Genomic DNA, 16,271 nt, shown 5'->3' with positions numbered 1-16,271 from the left:
TCTAGCCTGATACCTTATCCACTACACCAAACTGGCTCTTGTATTTCTCTTTTAAGACTATACAAAGATTCAGTTTGAAGGCAATCTGATCAAATCTTCAAAACAGCTTCTTGAAATGCATGAATTGTTCTGATCAAATCATTAGATCATATAAATTTTAATCAGTGACATGACATTTTGCAAAAGTGCTTCTTATTTAATCTAATTTCTTTAATTCAATCAAGCTAATTCAGCCATTCAAATCAGTCTGGAACTAAATATGTTTACATATATTCTCTATGTCATATTTTTTAAAACTTAGCATTTCCCAATAATGGAATATCAAAGTAAAAAAATAAAAGGGGAAAAGTTTTTTTTTAAATCTTCTATGACAGAAAAGTCTTTTTTTACTGTTATTTTCAATTCTTTGGAACTCTAAATAGGACCCCACTATTGGAAAATCACTCAAGGCTGCCTGAATCCAGATCATAATAGGTGCTCTGCCTCCCAAATTAAGCAAGTGATTTTGAGCTTTGACACACAGCATAGGTTATATACTGGATCTGCTGCTACCCTTGCTGTCCTCCAAGTTCCCATAAACATTTTTAAATTAAAACATATCTCTTATATATAATTTTAGCTTCATGACAAGCTCAATTGACTTTTACTGGTTTCATGGCTACCTTTCCTACACTTATATTTTATCTGAAATAGGCACTTGGATGAGTGACTTCAAGTAGATGGGAAGATATACCTCTGCATCTGTCATAATTTAATATATAGGTGCATTAAAAACTGCAGTTTCCCTTCCCAACTCCTGCCTTAATTCACTCTAAAGCATCATGCTGAGTAGGTTTTTGATCATGCACTGCCATTTTCTCTGCCCAGCGTGCAGCTTTTGAATGCAAGTGGTTACAGGGAAACCTTTGAAAATGAAACCTAGGTGCTCCAAATTGCACTGCGTCCCAAAGAGAAGAAAATTTAAGAGCCTCTTATAATTCTCTTATTAATTCAATAATTAGAATCTAACATTCCCATGTGCTTTCTTGGCAGGGTTTCCTGTTAAAACCAACCCTTGGTAAAACACACCCTCACAGCTAGATTCTTTCTCAAACTTAAGCAAAGTGGAATGTCTTTGAACTGGTGAATCTTCTGTGACCAAAAATGGTTGGGTAGTGATTGTGTCAATTCCTCCATTCCCCACACTGCTTGAGACAGTTCTCTAATCTTTTGAAATAAAATTGCAGGGAGCCAAGGGAGGTTGCAGAAAGAAATTCCACTCAGTGAAGCTTCTCTTGAATTGAAAGGGACACCATTATTCAACATGTACCTTTTTTTGTCAGTCCCCTTAAGTGCAATAGTTACATTCTGACCATAGAGATAATAGATTAGGAGGGAAAAACCGAAGTGTGAAAAGTACACAACTATTCAGACACCCTTTCCAGGTTAAAATGGGCACTGAAAGTTTGAACAAGAACTATCTGATTTATTAGGTAGGTTTAGGGCCTTAGGTCAAGAAAACCTAGCAACAAGTTTGGAGGTGATTGTCTTAGTAAATAATTTGAAGTCGGTCTACAAATAAATCACACATTTTTGGAGGAAAGGTCATCTCTTGGGCAGTGAATTTATATGCACAGGTCCTCAGAGAGAGTAATAAAACAAACTCATTATGCACATGAGAAGCATTATAGCAAAAAGAAATTTAGTATGAGCCATTCCAATTAAAATTCCAAATGTCAGCAGTTACTATAGGCACAGGTTATACATTCTGATTGGGAAAGTGAGCTGTCCTGAAATCTGGGAATGAAATGGTAAGCTGCTTACTCAGTCTCTATTTTTCTTTTCCCTTAATGGTTTATGGTAAAAAATGAAATTTAATGTCCATTGGATGAGTACTATGCTATACCTACTGCATATATGTGTTCATTGACTAATCTTCTTCTGTGTAAATATACTTACTATTAACACATCATGCTCCTTTTCTCTTACCAGAATCATTAATACAAGGGAAAAGCATTAATACATGCCTTTTTTAAAATGAAAAAATATGGTCAATTACCCATAGGTAAGCTATAACAACAAGAATAAAATACCATGAAATATAAGTATAATGCAAAAAAGATAAAAAAGAAGAGCATAAATAAAAAGGAACTTAAATCTAGGGGGAAAATAAAGAACTGGTACAAGATATCAACAGCATCAAGGTAAAACCGGTGTTTTCATTCCAGTTGACACAGCAGCCAACAAGGACCTAGGCACACAATTTGTAACAAATTGCTTGTGATTTTGCATGAGAAGGCATAGCTTTACCTTACAATGGTATTGAATTCTGTTACAGTAATGAGAAACTTTAAAAGATAGAACATATGGTGTTTTGGAAGAGACAAGAAGGAACATATGGACAAGGGGTTCAGGCTTTCTGAATCATAAGGACAGACTCTCTTTACAAAAGTGATTTTCTGGTATCTATTCTACAATATCACTATAGGATGTCAAAATGGACCAAGCAAAAAAACTTTGCACAGCATATCATAGCAGAGCTGAAATTGAAATTAGCAGGAACAAGTGGCTTGTCTAAAACCACACCCTGGAACTCACTAACAACCTCCAGATCCATCTGCCATACAATATCAAATATGCTGGTGGAATTCTGCTCTGGTTTCTCTAAACCTAAAGATAACAGAAACTGGGAGGAGTGGCTTCAGAAATGTCAATTGGCTAAATTTTTGTCTTCCATCATAAAGAGTTGTCAGAAAGAGTTAAGAGGACTGGTGAAGATAGGTCTTAACCAGTGGTGGGATTCAAATCCCTGAACAACTGGTTCTCTGCGTGGATGCAGGCCTGGGCCTCTGAGGCCTAGAACGGACTTCCAGAAGTGGCATCCCCGCATTTCCAGTGGGCTGTTCTAGGCCTGGGAGGCCTCCTCCAGGCTTCCCAGGCCTAGAACAGACTTCCGGAAGCGGTGTGCATTCAGTTGGTTCTCCGAACTCAACAAAATTTAGCTATCGGTTCTGCCAAACCGGTGTTAACCGGCTGAATCCCATCACTGGTCTTAACCAGTAAGAGAAGCAACAAATGTTGTCTCTTTCCTTGAGGACAACCATGTCTTATTCCACACAAAGAGGCCCAACATGGGATCTAAAAGAGAGTCATAAAAACATGGCGTGAATCATCTCTAAGAATTTAAAAGTGTTACAGAAGCATACCTGCGAATTGTAAAGCATCTATAAAACAGATTTTAAGGATCTTTATAGAGAAGATTTATTTTAAAATAATAATGACAAGAAGAACTAAAATGATATTTGCTCTCTTATCACTAGCTCATCATGCCCTAAAGCAGCGGTTCTCAACCTTGGGTCGCGACCCTTTTGGGGGTCGAATGATGCTTTCACAGGGGACACCTAAGACCATCGGAAGACCAAGACACTGCTCCTCTACCCAGCTGCAACCGCCACCCTCCTCCTCCTCCTCTGCCTGCTCCTCTGTCTACAGGGCGCCCTTCTCCTCTGACAGCGCCTGCTCCTGCTGCCGCAGCGCCATCACGCACCCCCCTATCGCTGCCCTGGGCTGGCTCAGCTGTGTGAGTGGCCGGGCCAAACCAAGCCAGGTCTGGGCCGCTGCTGGCACTGCCGCTGGGCTGCTCCGCTGCTGCCGCCACTGCTGGCTAAACTGAGCTGAAGCGCCGAGCTGGTCTCCATGCCTCCTGATTGCCCTGCTATGCTCTACCTCTGGCCACCCTCCATACCGTGCGGGAGCCTCCGCCCAGCCCACCTCCCTCACCATTGGAGGCCGCCTCAGCCCTCTGGCACCTGCCGTGGCCATGGGGCTCCTGGGCAGGAGCAGCTCCTTCCCAACTTGCCAGGCTCTGGGACTCGGAAGCAGCCAGGGGGCGGGGAAGAGGGTGAGGCAGCGGCAATGGGGAGGGGAGAAGCAGCGCCTTCTGAGCGGGAGCTGGCGCTCTGGGTGTGCCTTTTTCACATGAGATGGGCTGCACGGCGTGGAAAGGGGCTCCCGTGACTCCGCCGCTGTGATGGCACTCAGGAGGCTAGAGGGGCAGGCAGGTCCCAGGGGGGCGGCTGGGAGAGGGCAAGAGGTGTTGGGATGAGGATGGGGGGCTCCAAGTTGGTGGGTGTGAGAGGGCGGCTGGCGGCTCTGAGATGCGCGGATCCTCCACGTAGTTAGGAGGCCCCGGATGTGCCACCACTTGACTCTCCACCAGGCTCTCCGCCAAAGCCTCCCCCCCTCCCCGGGCAATTGTGCATCCTTGGCAGCACCTCCCCCCTTCAATCTCTTTCCTTCTCCATCTCTTTCCTTTCCCCTTCAATCTTCCTTCCTTCCTTCCATATCCAACTCCATCCCTTCCCCTTCAATCTCCCTCTCCTTCCTTCCTTCCTTCCTTCCTTCCTTCCTTCCTTCCTTCCTTCCTTCCTTCCTTCCTTCCTTTCCCCTTCAATCTTCCTCCCTTCCTTCCATCTCCATCTCCTTCCTTTCCCCTTCAATCAATGTTCCTCAACATTTTTGAGCAAGGAAGAGTAAGCTTCTCCAGCGAGCATTGCTATATTGTTTTTGTGATTAATCACTATGTTTAATTATGTTCAGTTCATAACAATGAAAATACACCCTGCATATCAGATATTTACATTACTATTCATAACAGTAGCAAAATTACAGTTATGAAGTAGCAACGAAAATAATTTTATGGTTGGGGGTCATCACAACATGAGGAACTGTATTAAAGGGTCGCGGCATTAGGAAGGTTGAGAACCACTGCCCTAGAGATAGGTGATAAAGAATTTAGAAACAGACTTGGTGTTCAAATCCCAGATTTATTAATCATTTTCTCAGGCTTATATGTTGCTTCAGTCATAAAAGTGACTCCTGAGAAAAATCCAATTTTCAATCACTCCCACTCTAAAGCTTTCTGAAAAAGTTAGGTTTTCATGGACTTTCTTAACACTTGGTGCTGACTACGTCTGTGTGAAAGGGAGGCATATTTTCTATGAATACCTTTATGGGCTCAGATGATAACCATCACTTCCAGATATTTTTGGATGGAGAAGGTTCAGTGCTGGACATCAACAGCTAGATATGGGAATGTGAGACAGGCCAGCTTACTCTTCCACAATACTGAAAATCAACATTGATGGTGCAGTCCATCGTGTACATGATTTTTCACCCAGCATGAAAATACATGATGCAGTTCCAATTCAGAGTCACATCATGTTAAAGGATTGGCTTCAGTGGCTGAGAGTAAATCCATCAACATAGGCAGAAGGGTAGGTTAAAATTATAGTTTTAGTATTTTTTAAATTTTTTAATTAATATTGTTGATAAACTGAAAAGCCTCTGAGGTCCATAAGAACAATTATCAAAGAAAACCATGAAAAGAATGGGACAATACAGGATATGAATCAATATAGACTTGGCTAGAATATTAAGCAGATCTGTTTCCATGGAAATTCAGAATGACAGGTTTCTAACAGCTAGAAAAATGGTTAGGTAGCTTTTAGCTACAATCTGTGAACTTAGTTGCATTTTCAAAAGAAATGAAGTTTTCACCTGACCAAAAAGTGATTTGTTATTTTAATATGGAATTTGTTATTTGTTATTTTAATACAGTGAATCGTCCTTTCATTGAATGGATTCCTACATTCTTTTATACAATCATAACATTATAGTTGCACAATTTGCAAAATACAAATTTACAACCACCCCCCAAAGAAGAGGGGGGAACCTCAAAGTCAAAACAATAACTCTGAGAGTGTGAATTGCACAATAGTAAAGTTTAAACAACTAGATCAAGCATTGTTTTTTTTTTTTAATTTTCAACAATAAACTGAACAGCAAGCTACATCCAATTTAAAACCCCAACTGGGCCTGGAATTTCAATTGTAAGTTGGAGGCAGTCATTAAATGGGTCACCACGTGACCCAAGTCTACTTTATGACAGTTTTATGATTGTTGTAAAGTGAATGACCACCGCTCTGATGCAAACCATGTGGTTATTAAGCAAATCCAACGTATCTAATGGGTAATTTTTGCTGTTTTCTGCTGGAAAATGGCAAAAAATGCAGTAAATCACAGTCATGTGACTGTGGAATACTGTAACTAGTTGTAAATGTATGCCAGTTGCCAAGTGTCCCAAGTACAGTCATTTGATCACAAGGAGGAATGGCATGACATTTTAGGATGCTCAGAAATGCCTTATATAAAGCTTCCTTTCCAGTCTGCTGAAACGTTAAGCAGTCCTTAATCAGTTAGGAAGACTACCTGTAAAGCTCATCCAGAAACTCTTATTGGCAGGTTTGTCAGGTACACTGCAGATCCTGCAATAATAAACTACCGCATACCAGAAATACCACTTATTTTAATAAGATTGCAGGTTTAATAGCTTGAAAAAAAATCTTGCCCCAGAGTAATCTAGAGAAAGAAATACATGGGTGGGAGAGAGAGAGAGAGAGAGAGAGAGAGAGAGAGAGAGAGAGAGAGAGAGAGAGAGAGAGAGAGAGAGAGAGAGAGAGAGAGAGAGATATTTGTTGGGCATCTGATTAGAGATCCATATAAAAAGAATAGCAGTATAGATAGAGATCCACATATTTTTGCTATTGCATTTACACAATTAGCACGTTTGAATTAAACATTCTTAAATTATGTACCATTAAGTCATTGTTGACTCTTCATACCCAGACCACATAGATGGATCTTCTCCATGATGGTCTGTCCCTAACCTGGTCTTTCAGGTTAGGGACATTAACTAGGGGGTTATTATCCTGTAGTCACACAGATCCATTCCAATGCAATGATGGTAGATGAGAAGACTCCGTGTGAGCACTTTCCACTTCCATGCAGATGAAATAACATCATTCATAAAAACCAAAGAACTTGGTCATATCTTGGTGAAACCATTAGATCATGTAAAACCTAGCCAGAAATGCACGGTATTACAATTTAAAGCCGTGACGTACAGCTGTCAGAAGATGACCGTTATCCTTATTAGCATGTCAAGCAAAACATAACTTTCTAAGTTGCATTTAGTATTAACAGCTCCTGAAAAGCAGAACAAGTACAGATGGCAAATTTTCTGAAGGATTGCTTTCACTAGCAATCCATCTTAATGACAATCCTGATAAACTACCGTTGAGACAAATGAATCAAGAAGACAATAAAGTCTGATTCACCTTTTTTCTATATATTTAGAGATATCCATAAATTGCTCAGTATTCAAGAAAACACTTTACCAGTTTTAAGCAGGGTATGAAAAAAGCAGGTTAATTAATTCAGTAAAAGTCGCATCTACTGTTGCAAACAGCTCATCTGCAGCCATTGTTTCTTAGCCCATTAAAACCTTCTAGACATTATTTTTTTGTTGCTATAATGGTTATTTCAGCATAGATAAGAGACTTTTTCTACATAATTCCAAAACTGCATGATTAGGACACATGGATGGATTATGGAAAGTTAGTTTGTTGACACATATCAGTGGCAGGTCTGATAGATACAAGGGACAAATGTAGGTATAAAAGGAACAAAGCATTGCTGTGCTGCCAAGACACCATCTTGTTGATTTTTAAAAAAATCCCCCTCAGCCCTGCTCTTGTCATTCCTGCTTTCCCCTGGCTTCTTTATCTTCAGATCTTCTGCTTACAAACCCTGGGATGAATACTGCAGGATACATGTGACAGTAAGCTTTTGGACTTCAACCAGTCTGCTCTTCTGGGTTGTATTTAAGCCACAAAAATAAGTTACAGAGAAGAGATTCTTCTTTGCTGATCTTACTCTCCCTAATTTACAGTCCCTCTGTTCTAGAACATAGAACACAGAACATAGAATAACAGAGTTTGAAGAGTTCTTGGAGGTCTTCTAGTCCAACTCTCTGCTTGAGACTCTATACCATTTCAGACAAATGGTTGTCCAGTCTCTTTTTGAAAGCCTCCAGTGACGGAGCACCCACAACTTCTGAAGACAAGCCATCCCATTCTAATATTATGAGCTGATTTACAGCCAAATAAAACTTTTGGAAAGGCCCTCATTGCCACTCAGCCTAGTGTGGGACATGTGGGAAATCAGCAATTGCTGTTTGTAGACCTTAAACATTGGTATAGTGCAAAGTGTGAAGCCAAACAATGTTTTATGGGATGGCAGGTAATTTAACTATGTTAGTGTTTTTTAAAAAAATGATAGCATGGGGTAATGGCAGAGTTGCAGCCTAAGTGTTGCTGTGGGTCTTACTGTTTTTATTTCTATTGTAGCCTGAGGAATGTTTGAGATATATGATCACATTATGTCCACAGATTTTCTCTTCCATTATATTTACCACAAGTAATTTCTTATCACCTACTCTCCAAGTCCTATGCATTAAAAGGAATAAATAAATTAGAATGTGAACAGGTAGAAAATGGATAGGATAATGTAGTTGAGATATATAAATTTTATCTTGGCCTTCCAAATTATACAGAAACAATCTTTGACCCAGCCCCTACCTGAAACAAATTGATAAGAACCATACAGATTGCCAGAAGCTGGGAAGCAATATTCTGCTTCATTTTTCATCTCTTTAAAAAGCTTACTAAGTAATCCATATTCATGAATATGAATTCAGTAGAAAATGCACACTTCCCCATGGTGCCCTTATTTGTTGGGTTTACCACCACCACAATGAGTAATATCAATCTCAGAATCTTGGTCTATTGAGCCACCATCATTTCCTCTTGCATGTGGAAAAGTATTAGGAGATAGTTATAACTTTCTTATAATGCTGAGGATACCATGGATAATGTGGACAGAAAATTACAGTTAGGCTTCTAATTTGTTTTTTGTTTTTTCCTATGATGAGCTTTTAAAGAGGCTAGTTTTGATGTCTAATGAGGAGTGGCAATCCCTGGTGTTTTTAAATGGCAATGCTAACTCAGGCAAAAATGTCAGGGAGGGGATTTTTAAAAAACTCATCCTTCAGCAGATATGCAAATAAGACTGTATCAGCTATTCAACTCAGTACATTGCATAGTTGTGTTCCAGCTATAACAAGCGGCACACATAGCTCATGTTTTCTATTTGTAGCCATTTTATTCTCTGCACTGGCTGTCTTAACATTCCTTCATTATTCTGAATGCATTAGCTTAAGCCCAGAGAACAAAACAGTGGTGCACTAACCCTGTTCCAAACTGTACGAAAACTACATATGCTAACTGAATGATCATCAGAAAAAAGACTGCTGAATAACTGTACTGCAAAGACTAACCACAGGTCAGTTAGCAACCATTCAAAGTTATGACAACCCACCCCAAAGCTACTTATGACCCATTTTCAAAGTTATGACTGCTGCACATATGCACCCTTGCAGTCACAGGATTACATTTTGGGGGCTTGGCCTGTGGCTCACCTTTATGGTTATTTGCAGTATCCCACGGTTGCATAACTCCAACTGGCAACATTTTTTGCTGGTTTCCGGCACTCACTTTATTTCAAACAAAAAAAACACCCATTGGGGAAAATTAATTCACTTAATGGCTGCAGTGTTCACTTAATGACTGCCAATACTAATGTTGAATAATTGGGTCTGGTCATGTGATGCCTTGATTTAAAAACCACAATGATTTATAACCATAATTCCGGGCTAAATTACATCCATAAGTCAAAGGCAACCAGTAATTTTGGTAGAGATTGGAATAGCATAGGAGGACTGGATCTGAAAGGGACCGGGTGGACGCAACAGATGTAAGGATTTATGAGCTGCCAGAAGCTCTGAAACTGCAAGCTACCAAACTTCCTTTAAAAAGAAGCTGACTCAGGAGAACCACAAATATTTCATTCAGTTCCCTGGTCCTTTATTTGGAAATGCTAAAGGAAACTTTGGTATTTAAAGCAGAGGCTTGATTACCAAGCTACAATTCTTGTTGCAAAAAAATTACACCGGGATGTTAGTGAAATAAATACAGTTAGAAATCAGGAATATAATTCTCCTGCCTGGCCTATTTTGAAACATTGCTGTTGGATCTATCCAGGATCTCTAAAGGATAATTAAAATGAAGGAGCTTGCAGAGCAAGAGTTGGAATGAATTGCTTTGATAATTGGAAGAGAAAGTCTGGGCACAGCTGCTAAGGCAGCAATAAGCAGGTGGAGAGAGTTAGAAGGCAAGGAGGGAACAGCTGTTAACTATAAAATTTGGAGCACTTTCTGAGCTCGCTTCCAGTAAACCAATATCCATAATCATAGTATATTGTACAAATAATTAATCAGAAGAAGAAAAAAACAGAAAAAGCAGTGATCAATTTGCAAATCATGTATCCATGGTTAAACTGTTTAAAATGCTCTGACAAGCTTTTCCTACTTTTAAGCAATCAATGTATTATTTTCTTCTGCTTAGTTATTTCAATTTGCAGCATCCCTTTCCGTGAGCGCTGTGGGAGCCCACAGGTCTGTCAGCTGTTGCAGACTCTTGTAGGGTAAAGCATAATTTGCCACCATCCCCTCAACACCACAGTTCATTGAAGATGATGGGCATGGTGAAAACTGCAGGATTCTATTTATACAAAGATTTCCCATATTGAACAACAGGTAATCACTAACTGGCCAACCACTAAACTTTAAGAAATATGCCCAGGCCCCTGGACTTTGTTGCGGGCTACTAGATCTTGGCTGCATAAATCCAGATAACCTTTAGTAGCAGCATAAAAATGTCATTTTCTGTTGACTTTGTTTTGCCAGAAAAAGCAGTTCCATATGATCAGGTTTGAGACCAGGATGTAGGAGGAGAAGGGTTTAAGTTTTTACTCTCCAAGCTGGTTTCTTATTCATGTCACTTCCAAATGCTATTTCTTGCCAAAGGACTAAATACTATTCTCCCTTGAACTATATCCCTAATTCTGACTATGGAGAGTTGCTTTTGCTTTAAAAGTGACCATGGCCTGATTTTTTTTAAATTGCTTACCGTTTTAAAGATCATGCTAAGCCACAATACTTTTAATCATAACCTGTTAAAAATATCTACAGTACGCTAGATAGCACTCTAAGCCCAAACCATAGTTTATAAGCCACAGTAGATTTCACATTAGATAACCCAAAGCACCATTACAATTGTCTATGATATGGAAAACCACATCGAGTTTGACCTATTTGTTCAATAAAATATTACCATTCTCATCTTTTTTTTCTATCATTATTTCCAGTATAGGAAATTGACTTAAATTAGAAAAGAACCTGTGTTTCCAACAGTTTACGGGCTAAACCAAAGGTTTACAGACTAAAAGCCAAGAATTTTGTTCTTGGCTTCTAGCCCATAATTTTGTTATATTAAGAAACCATATTAAAGCTAATGATTAGAATCTCTAATAGCTGAGGATACCTAAATCCCATCAGCTACACCACTCCATTCACAATCTTCAGCAGTAAGTTATTTTTTTCCAATTAAAGACCAAAGTTGCTTTTTCATCCCGAGGCAAGTCCCTGGATTTCTCTTCTATTTACTGACAAAACCACTTAGGCTTATTTCTGCATTCATTTGTTTTCCTTTTAAAGATTTCACTATGAAAATCTTCAGTTAATTATACATTTTAAAATTCTTTTTTTCCTCTTAAAATACACACTTCAAAAACCATTTAATAGGGTTTTTTTGAGCAGAGAAGGGCATCAGAATATTCTAGAAATGAAAAGGCAAATGCTGGTATCGTTAAATTTTCACATTAATCCAGGCGATTTGGACTTGGTCAAAATTTATCAGCAATAAGAAAGACAGTGATTGCTAGCTTCCTTGTCCATAGTTGATGATGTGGGAGAGGTCTCTAAGGCTTTCCTGGGCAACAATTATAATGAATCTTTTCAATGATGATGCTACAGTTTTCTGTTTAAGTCTCTGAAGCGCTATTCTGAGCCTGTCTATTTTCATCAAGACCACTGTGCTACACTGGACCCCAGAGATTTATTTATGAGATGAGATAGACAGAGATTGCATCCTTCCTTTATATAGAGGTACATTTGTTGATGTGTAATGGCATAAAATAAAAGAAAGACATACTGTAATATAAAATATAAAAAAACCCCTCTCTCATCCAGATCCTAAATAGTAGAAAGTAAAACATGAACGTCTATAATAAACAAAGTTGATTTAAAAAAAAAAAAACAACCTCTAGGAATGTCAACTACCCTGGCAACTTCCAAATAGGTTTGGTTACAACTCCTATTATCCTCAACGATTATTAGTCAATCATATTTGGAGATTTCAGGTTGTGGGCAGCTGATTAGTGTTATTTCCAATTTAAGTAGTTTTTAAATATATGTTATTCTCATTTAGGATATACAGAATAGAATGATATTTAATATGCAGAAAAAATAATATTTTTCACAGCAAGAATAAAGTTATACTATATTGAAATACTATCAGCATATTTTCCACACAACAAAGAACTCTATCTTGCAGTTCAGCAGTTTTCTTTTCATTCTAAGTTGAATGGGTTACTGTATCTTAATAGAAACTCACAAGATTCACCAGGAGTTAGATAAAAATGCTTCACTGATTTATCTATAGATCCTTTTCTGCCTTATCTAACTACTCAAGTAAGGCTTATTTCGAGAAAAGTTGAAGGAGAGTTTGCAAAATGCATCTATTCCTAAAATGTCATGCTGATTTAGTTTTTTTTTTTTTGGACTTGAGTCATTGAACTACTTTCAAAGAAGGTTCCACCGTTAAGCATCACCATCTTTCACTACAACCCACAATCTCCTCTCTTGCTATTGCTACCATCTTTCACTGTTACTATCTGCCATTATTTTAAGGTCTACGTGTTTTGTTTACATGCAGTTTTTTTGAACATGTAATCCATAAAGAAATCCATTTTTATCTGACTTTCAATATGCAACAAGAGAACATGCAGCAAGAGAATATTTACCTTTTTGACTTCATATTTAATAGCCAGCTTGATTCTGCTTAAACTTGGACGGGGATGTTCAGGCCATGTTTGTACACTCACATCACCATTCAGAATAGCTTCTACTTCTTCTGTGTCTCTGCAGAGATCCAGGACACCCACCACAAAGTCCTTGCATTGCATAGATAACTTCCTATAATCATTCTAATAAAACAGAGACAAACAATGTTTTAACACTTACAACATGGAACTGGCTTCTTTAAACTGGCTACAAACTTGAAGGCTGTGATATACTTGCACTTGAGCATATGTTGTACCGAGTACAATGGGCAAATCCCTCCACTGCAGTCCCTAAGCTTCTACTGCAGACTAGAAGACATTTGGAGGGATTCCAGAATTACAGAAAACTGCAGACAAATGCAGTGGGCAATGATAAACCTTTCCTATATAAAAAGAGCATTGGATACAACCTTTGGATTTTTGCAAGTTTTGAAAATGCATGACATCTATGTTTTTCTATGATTTCTCTACATGTTTTTTCCCCCTAGTAAATCCCAAAACCTCAATGACAAACAGAACTGTGTTGTATACAACTTTTCCAACTCTTGAATCTTCAAGCTGAAACATATTTCATCTTTTGAATTGTTCCTGATCATGTACCTTTCAAAGGTGCTGTTGCCCTGCCATGAAAAAAATATATGAAAGCATTCAAAGTTCATTAACAATTAAATAAAAACCAATCTGCACCATTTTTTTAATACTCTTGTACAGTAACATCTTAGATTGTAAATAATGGAATTATGTATTTGAATGTTTCTTCATGGAGAAAAGTCTTCTATGAATATTAGGGAAAATACCTATTTCGGGACATAGCAAATTTAACATTTTCAGTGGAGTTTATTCTCTACAGCAGTGAATATGTTAAGGATTGCTATGTTGTAATCCAATGATATGGAAGATCTAAAGCCTGCTAATTTATGTAAACAATGCCTGAAGTTTAAAGTCACTATTCAAAGTGATTGTCAGATCGCCTTCATGAACCATTGCATGATTTTATCTTTTTTTTAATCTCACCAATAGTTGTATTGGGATTATTAAAGTAAAAGAAAGTTGTATCCAGTAGACAAGGCATGTCAAACATGTGGTCCATGGGCCAGATGTGGCCCACCACAGGCCACACCCACCCTGGCTCCATAAAAACAAAAAACATCCCGATAAATCACAATACTGTCCACAATGCAATCGGGCTTGACACCCTGCAGTAGACAAACAGTTTGATGCTTTTAAATCACTGCTTTGTTATAAGAGAAGGTGATGATTGCAAAATAAAACAGGTCTCCCAGTTATGATGGCTATATTCAGTTATTCAGATGAAGAACACAATTCTTACTGGGAATCATTCTACAAAGAACAGTAGAGACTATAATGGAAATCAAAGAATGGATACATAGGGATATCAGTGTTTGAGCAATGCAGTGAGTACTTTGAAGAGACGAAAAGCTCTATCAAAAGAAAAGATGAAACAAAACAAAAAACAGAAAAGCGTATTTGCGGAATTTTCATTATCACAGTAGCATGGGAGTGTGCAATGAATTTCAAAATCCTTCCAAATCCTAGGACCAAATCAAACACAACACCTAAATGGACTTTTAAATCTAATGGCATGAGGTTTCACGTAGAGAGCAGTGAGTTTAACCCTTTCTCATATCTGCTATTTGTACTGTAAAAACTCCCTTTATATCAATCATTATTTTTTTTGCTCCTGTGAACGCAACCAGATTTATATAGCTAGATTTAGATCATGACTGTAGTAGAGACTGTAGTGGAGACTGTATTAGACTATATCTAAAAGATCTGAGACTCTGCCTAGCCATTTGCCTGCCTGTCACCAGGATAATTTTCTGAAAAAAGATCAGAACACAACCAAATTTAATCTGTCAGGAGAAGCTGGCAAACAGGATGTAATCTAGCCAGGTGCTGCATAGAAAGAAATTTGCAAAGTTGCAAGATTTTGTTACTCTAACTTCAGGATAAGGTAGTTTTATTATTCTCAACTTTGATGTATGAGTCTGGTCTACACCAAAGGACTGACAATAATAGACAAACATAGGGATTCAACCCTTTTCCTACTTTGCCTATGACCTCAGAAAGCCGAAGTGGGCAGTGTAGAGATGAGAGACAGGCAAAAGTCGTGTGCGGAAAACTGCGCCCCCCAACGCTTGTGCCTTTGTTCTGCATCTATCTTCTCCCCCCCCCTCACATCACCATGGTGACGTGAAAGTACGCAGGTCTGTGTGACCTTGCCAGTTTGATAAGGCTGGCTGGTGGAACAACAAGTTTCCCTGTTTATGGCCTCTAGCTTTTTACTCTTGAGGATTGGTAAAGGATTTTAGCCAATGAAATGCTGTTGCCATGCTGTATCTTTTGCTATTTGCAAACCTCTATATAAACAATAAAAGGCTGCGTAAAGGTGGCCATTTCTTTGCACCCTTCAATGACTAAGGAGTGATTACTACAGCTGGCGCCCTCAGCAGGGACATTTTGTTTTGGGACCCCTACGGAAAGAAGCAGCTGCCAACATACTTACCATCATCTGGAACAGACCTCTAAGTGCACTTTCGTCTTACGAGACCCCTCAGTGAGTAAGTATGGGCTGCAAGTTATCTCAGCCCCCACAAAAGCAAGGACAGGCATGGAGGAACTCAGATTCCTCCTCTAATCTGGGGCAGACACAAGGAAGCTGGTGGGCTGCGATAGGAAAACAGTGTTCTTTGAATCCTGAGCATCGGACGCTTAGGCTAAAAGATAGAGCATAAATTACATCTTGAACCTTGGGCTTCAGTATAAACATCTATTATGTATTCAGTCCTGTCCGGCAAGGAAGAAAAAAAAATGGACCCATCAACTAAGTAAAATTTATTCCTCCTAAAAACATCTTTAATTGGATTTTCAGCTTCTTCTGAAGAGGCTAATTCTTTGTTGATTAGTTAGACATAACTCAAAATGTACGCCCTCAGAGTGCTTTGAAAGTTTGCAATATATTAAGTTAGCCATCAGACAAATGTCTGGTTGTGTTTTGTGTTATGTGTGTGTGTGTGTGGCCACTCAGAACATTATGCTTGGGCTTGGAATGGTGAGAAAAATGGGAGATGATTAGGGCCCTCAAACCACTTTTTGGTTGAAATCACCTTGTCATTTTTCTCGCTTCTTGCAGGACAAGTTATATGTCTAAATAAATGTTGTTGTAACAGTATTTGTGTATATACGTTTGTCTGTGTTGTTTTGTGTTATTCCAAGACTTGGAAGAGGCTCAAAGCCCTCTCTGATAACAACAATACAAAAAGGCCTTGCTAAGAATATATGGTTTGCCTGGAGAAAATATGAAATGAAATAATTGTATGTGGAATGGTTTTATGCAAACAGTCAGTATG

The 16,271-nt window shown here is 38.7% G+C and overlaps 1 protein-coding gene across 2 annotated transcripts in view; it reads right to left on the bottom strand.

The window, feature by feature from the left end:
- The window catches only part of TRPC7 (transient receptor potential cation channel subfamily C member 7), a 148,660-nt gene that overhangs the window by 77,129 nt on the left and 55,260 nt on the right, over positions 1–16,271 (bottom strand). For both annotated transcript variants that reach the window (XM_039334849.1, XM_039334850.1), the window contains exon 2: positions 12,862–13,044. In XM_039334849.1, the coding sequence (XP_039190783.1) occupies positions 12,862–13,044 (183 nt within the window). The remainder of the gene's footprint in view (positions 1–12,861; positions 13,045–16,271) is intronic.

The sequence above is a fragment of the Crotalus tigris genome, unplaced genomic scaffold, assembly GCF_016545835.1.
Source record: "Crotalus tigris isolate CLP2741 ecotype Arizona unplaced genomic scaffold, ASM1654583v1 scf7180000017638.2057652, whole genome shotgun sequence".
Taxonomy (NCBI): Eukaryota; Metazoa; Chordata; class Lepidosauria; order Squamata; family Viperidae; genus Crotalus; species Crotalus tigris.
The sequence above is the reverse complement of the archived record's forward strand: the minus strand, read 5'-3'. Positions and strand labels throughout refer to the sequence as shown.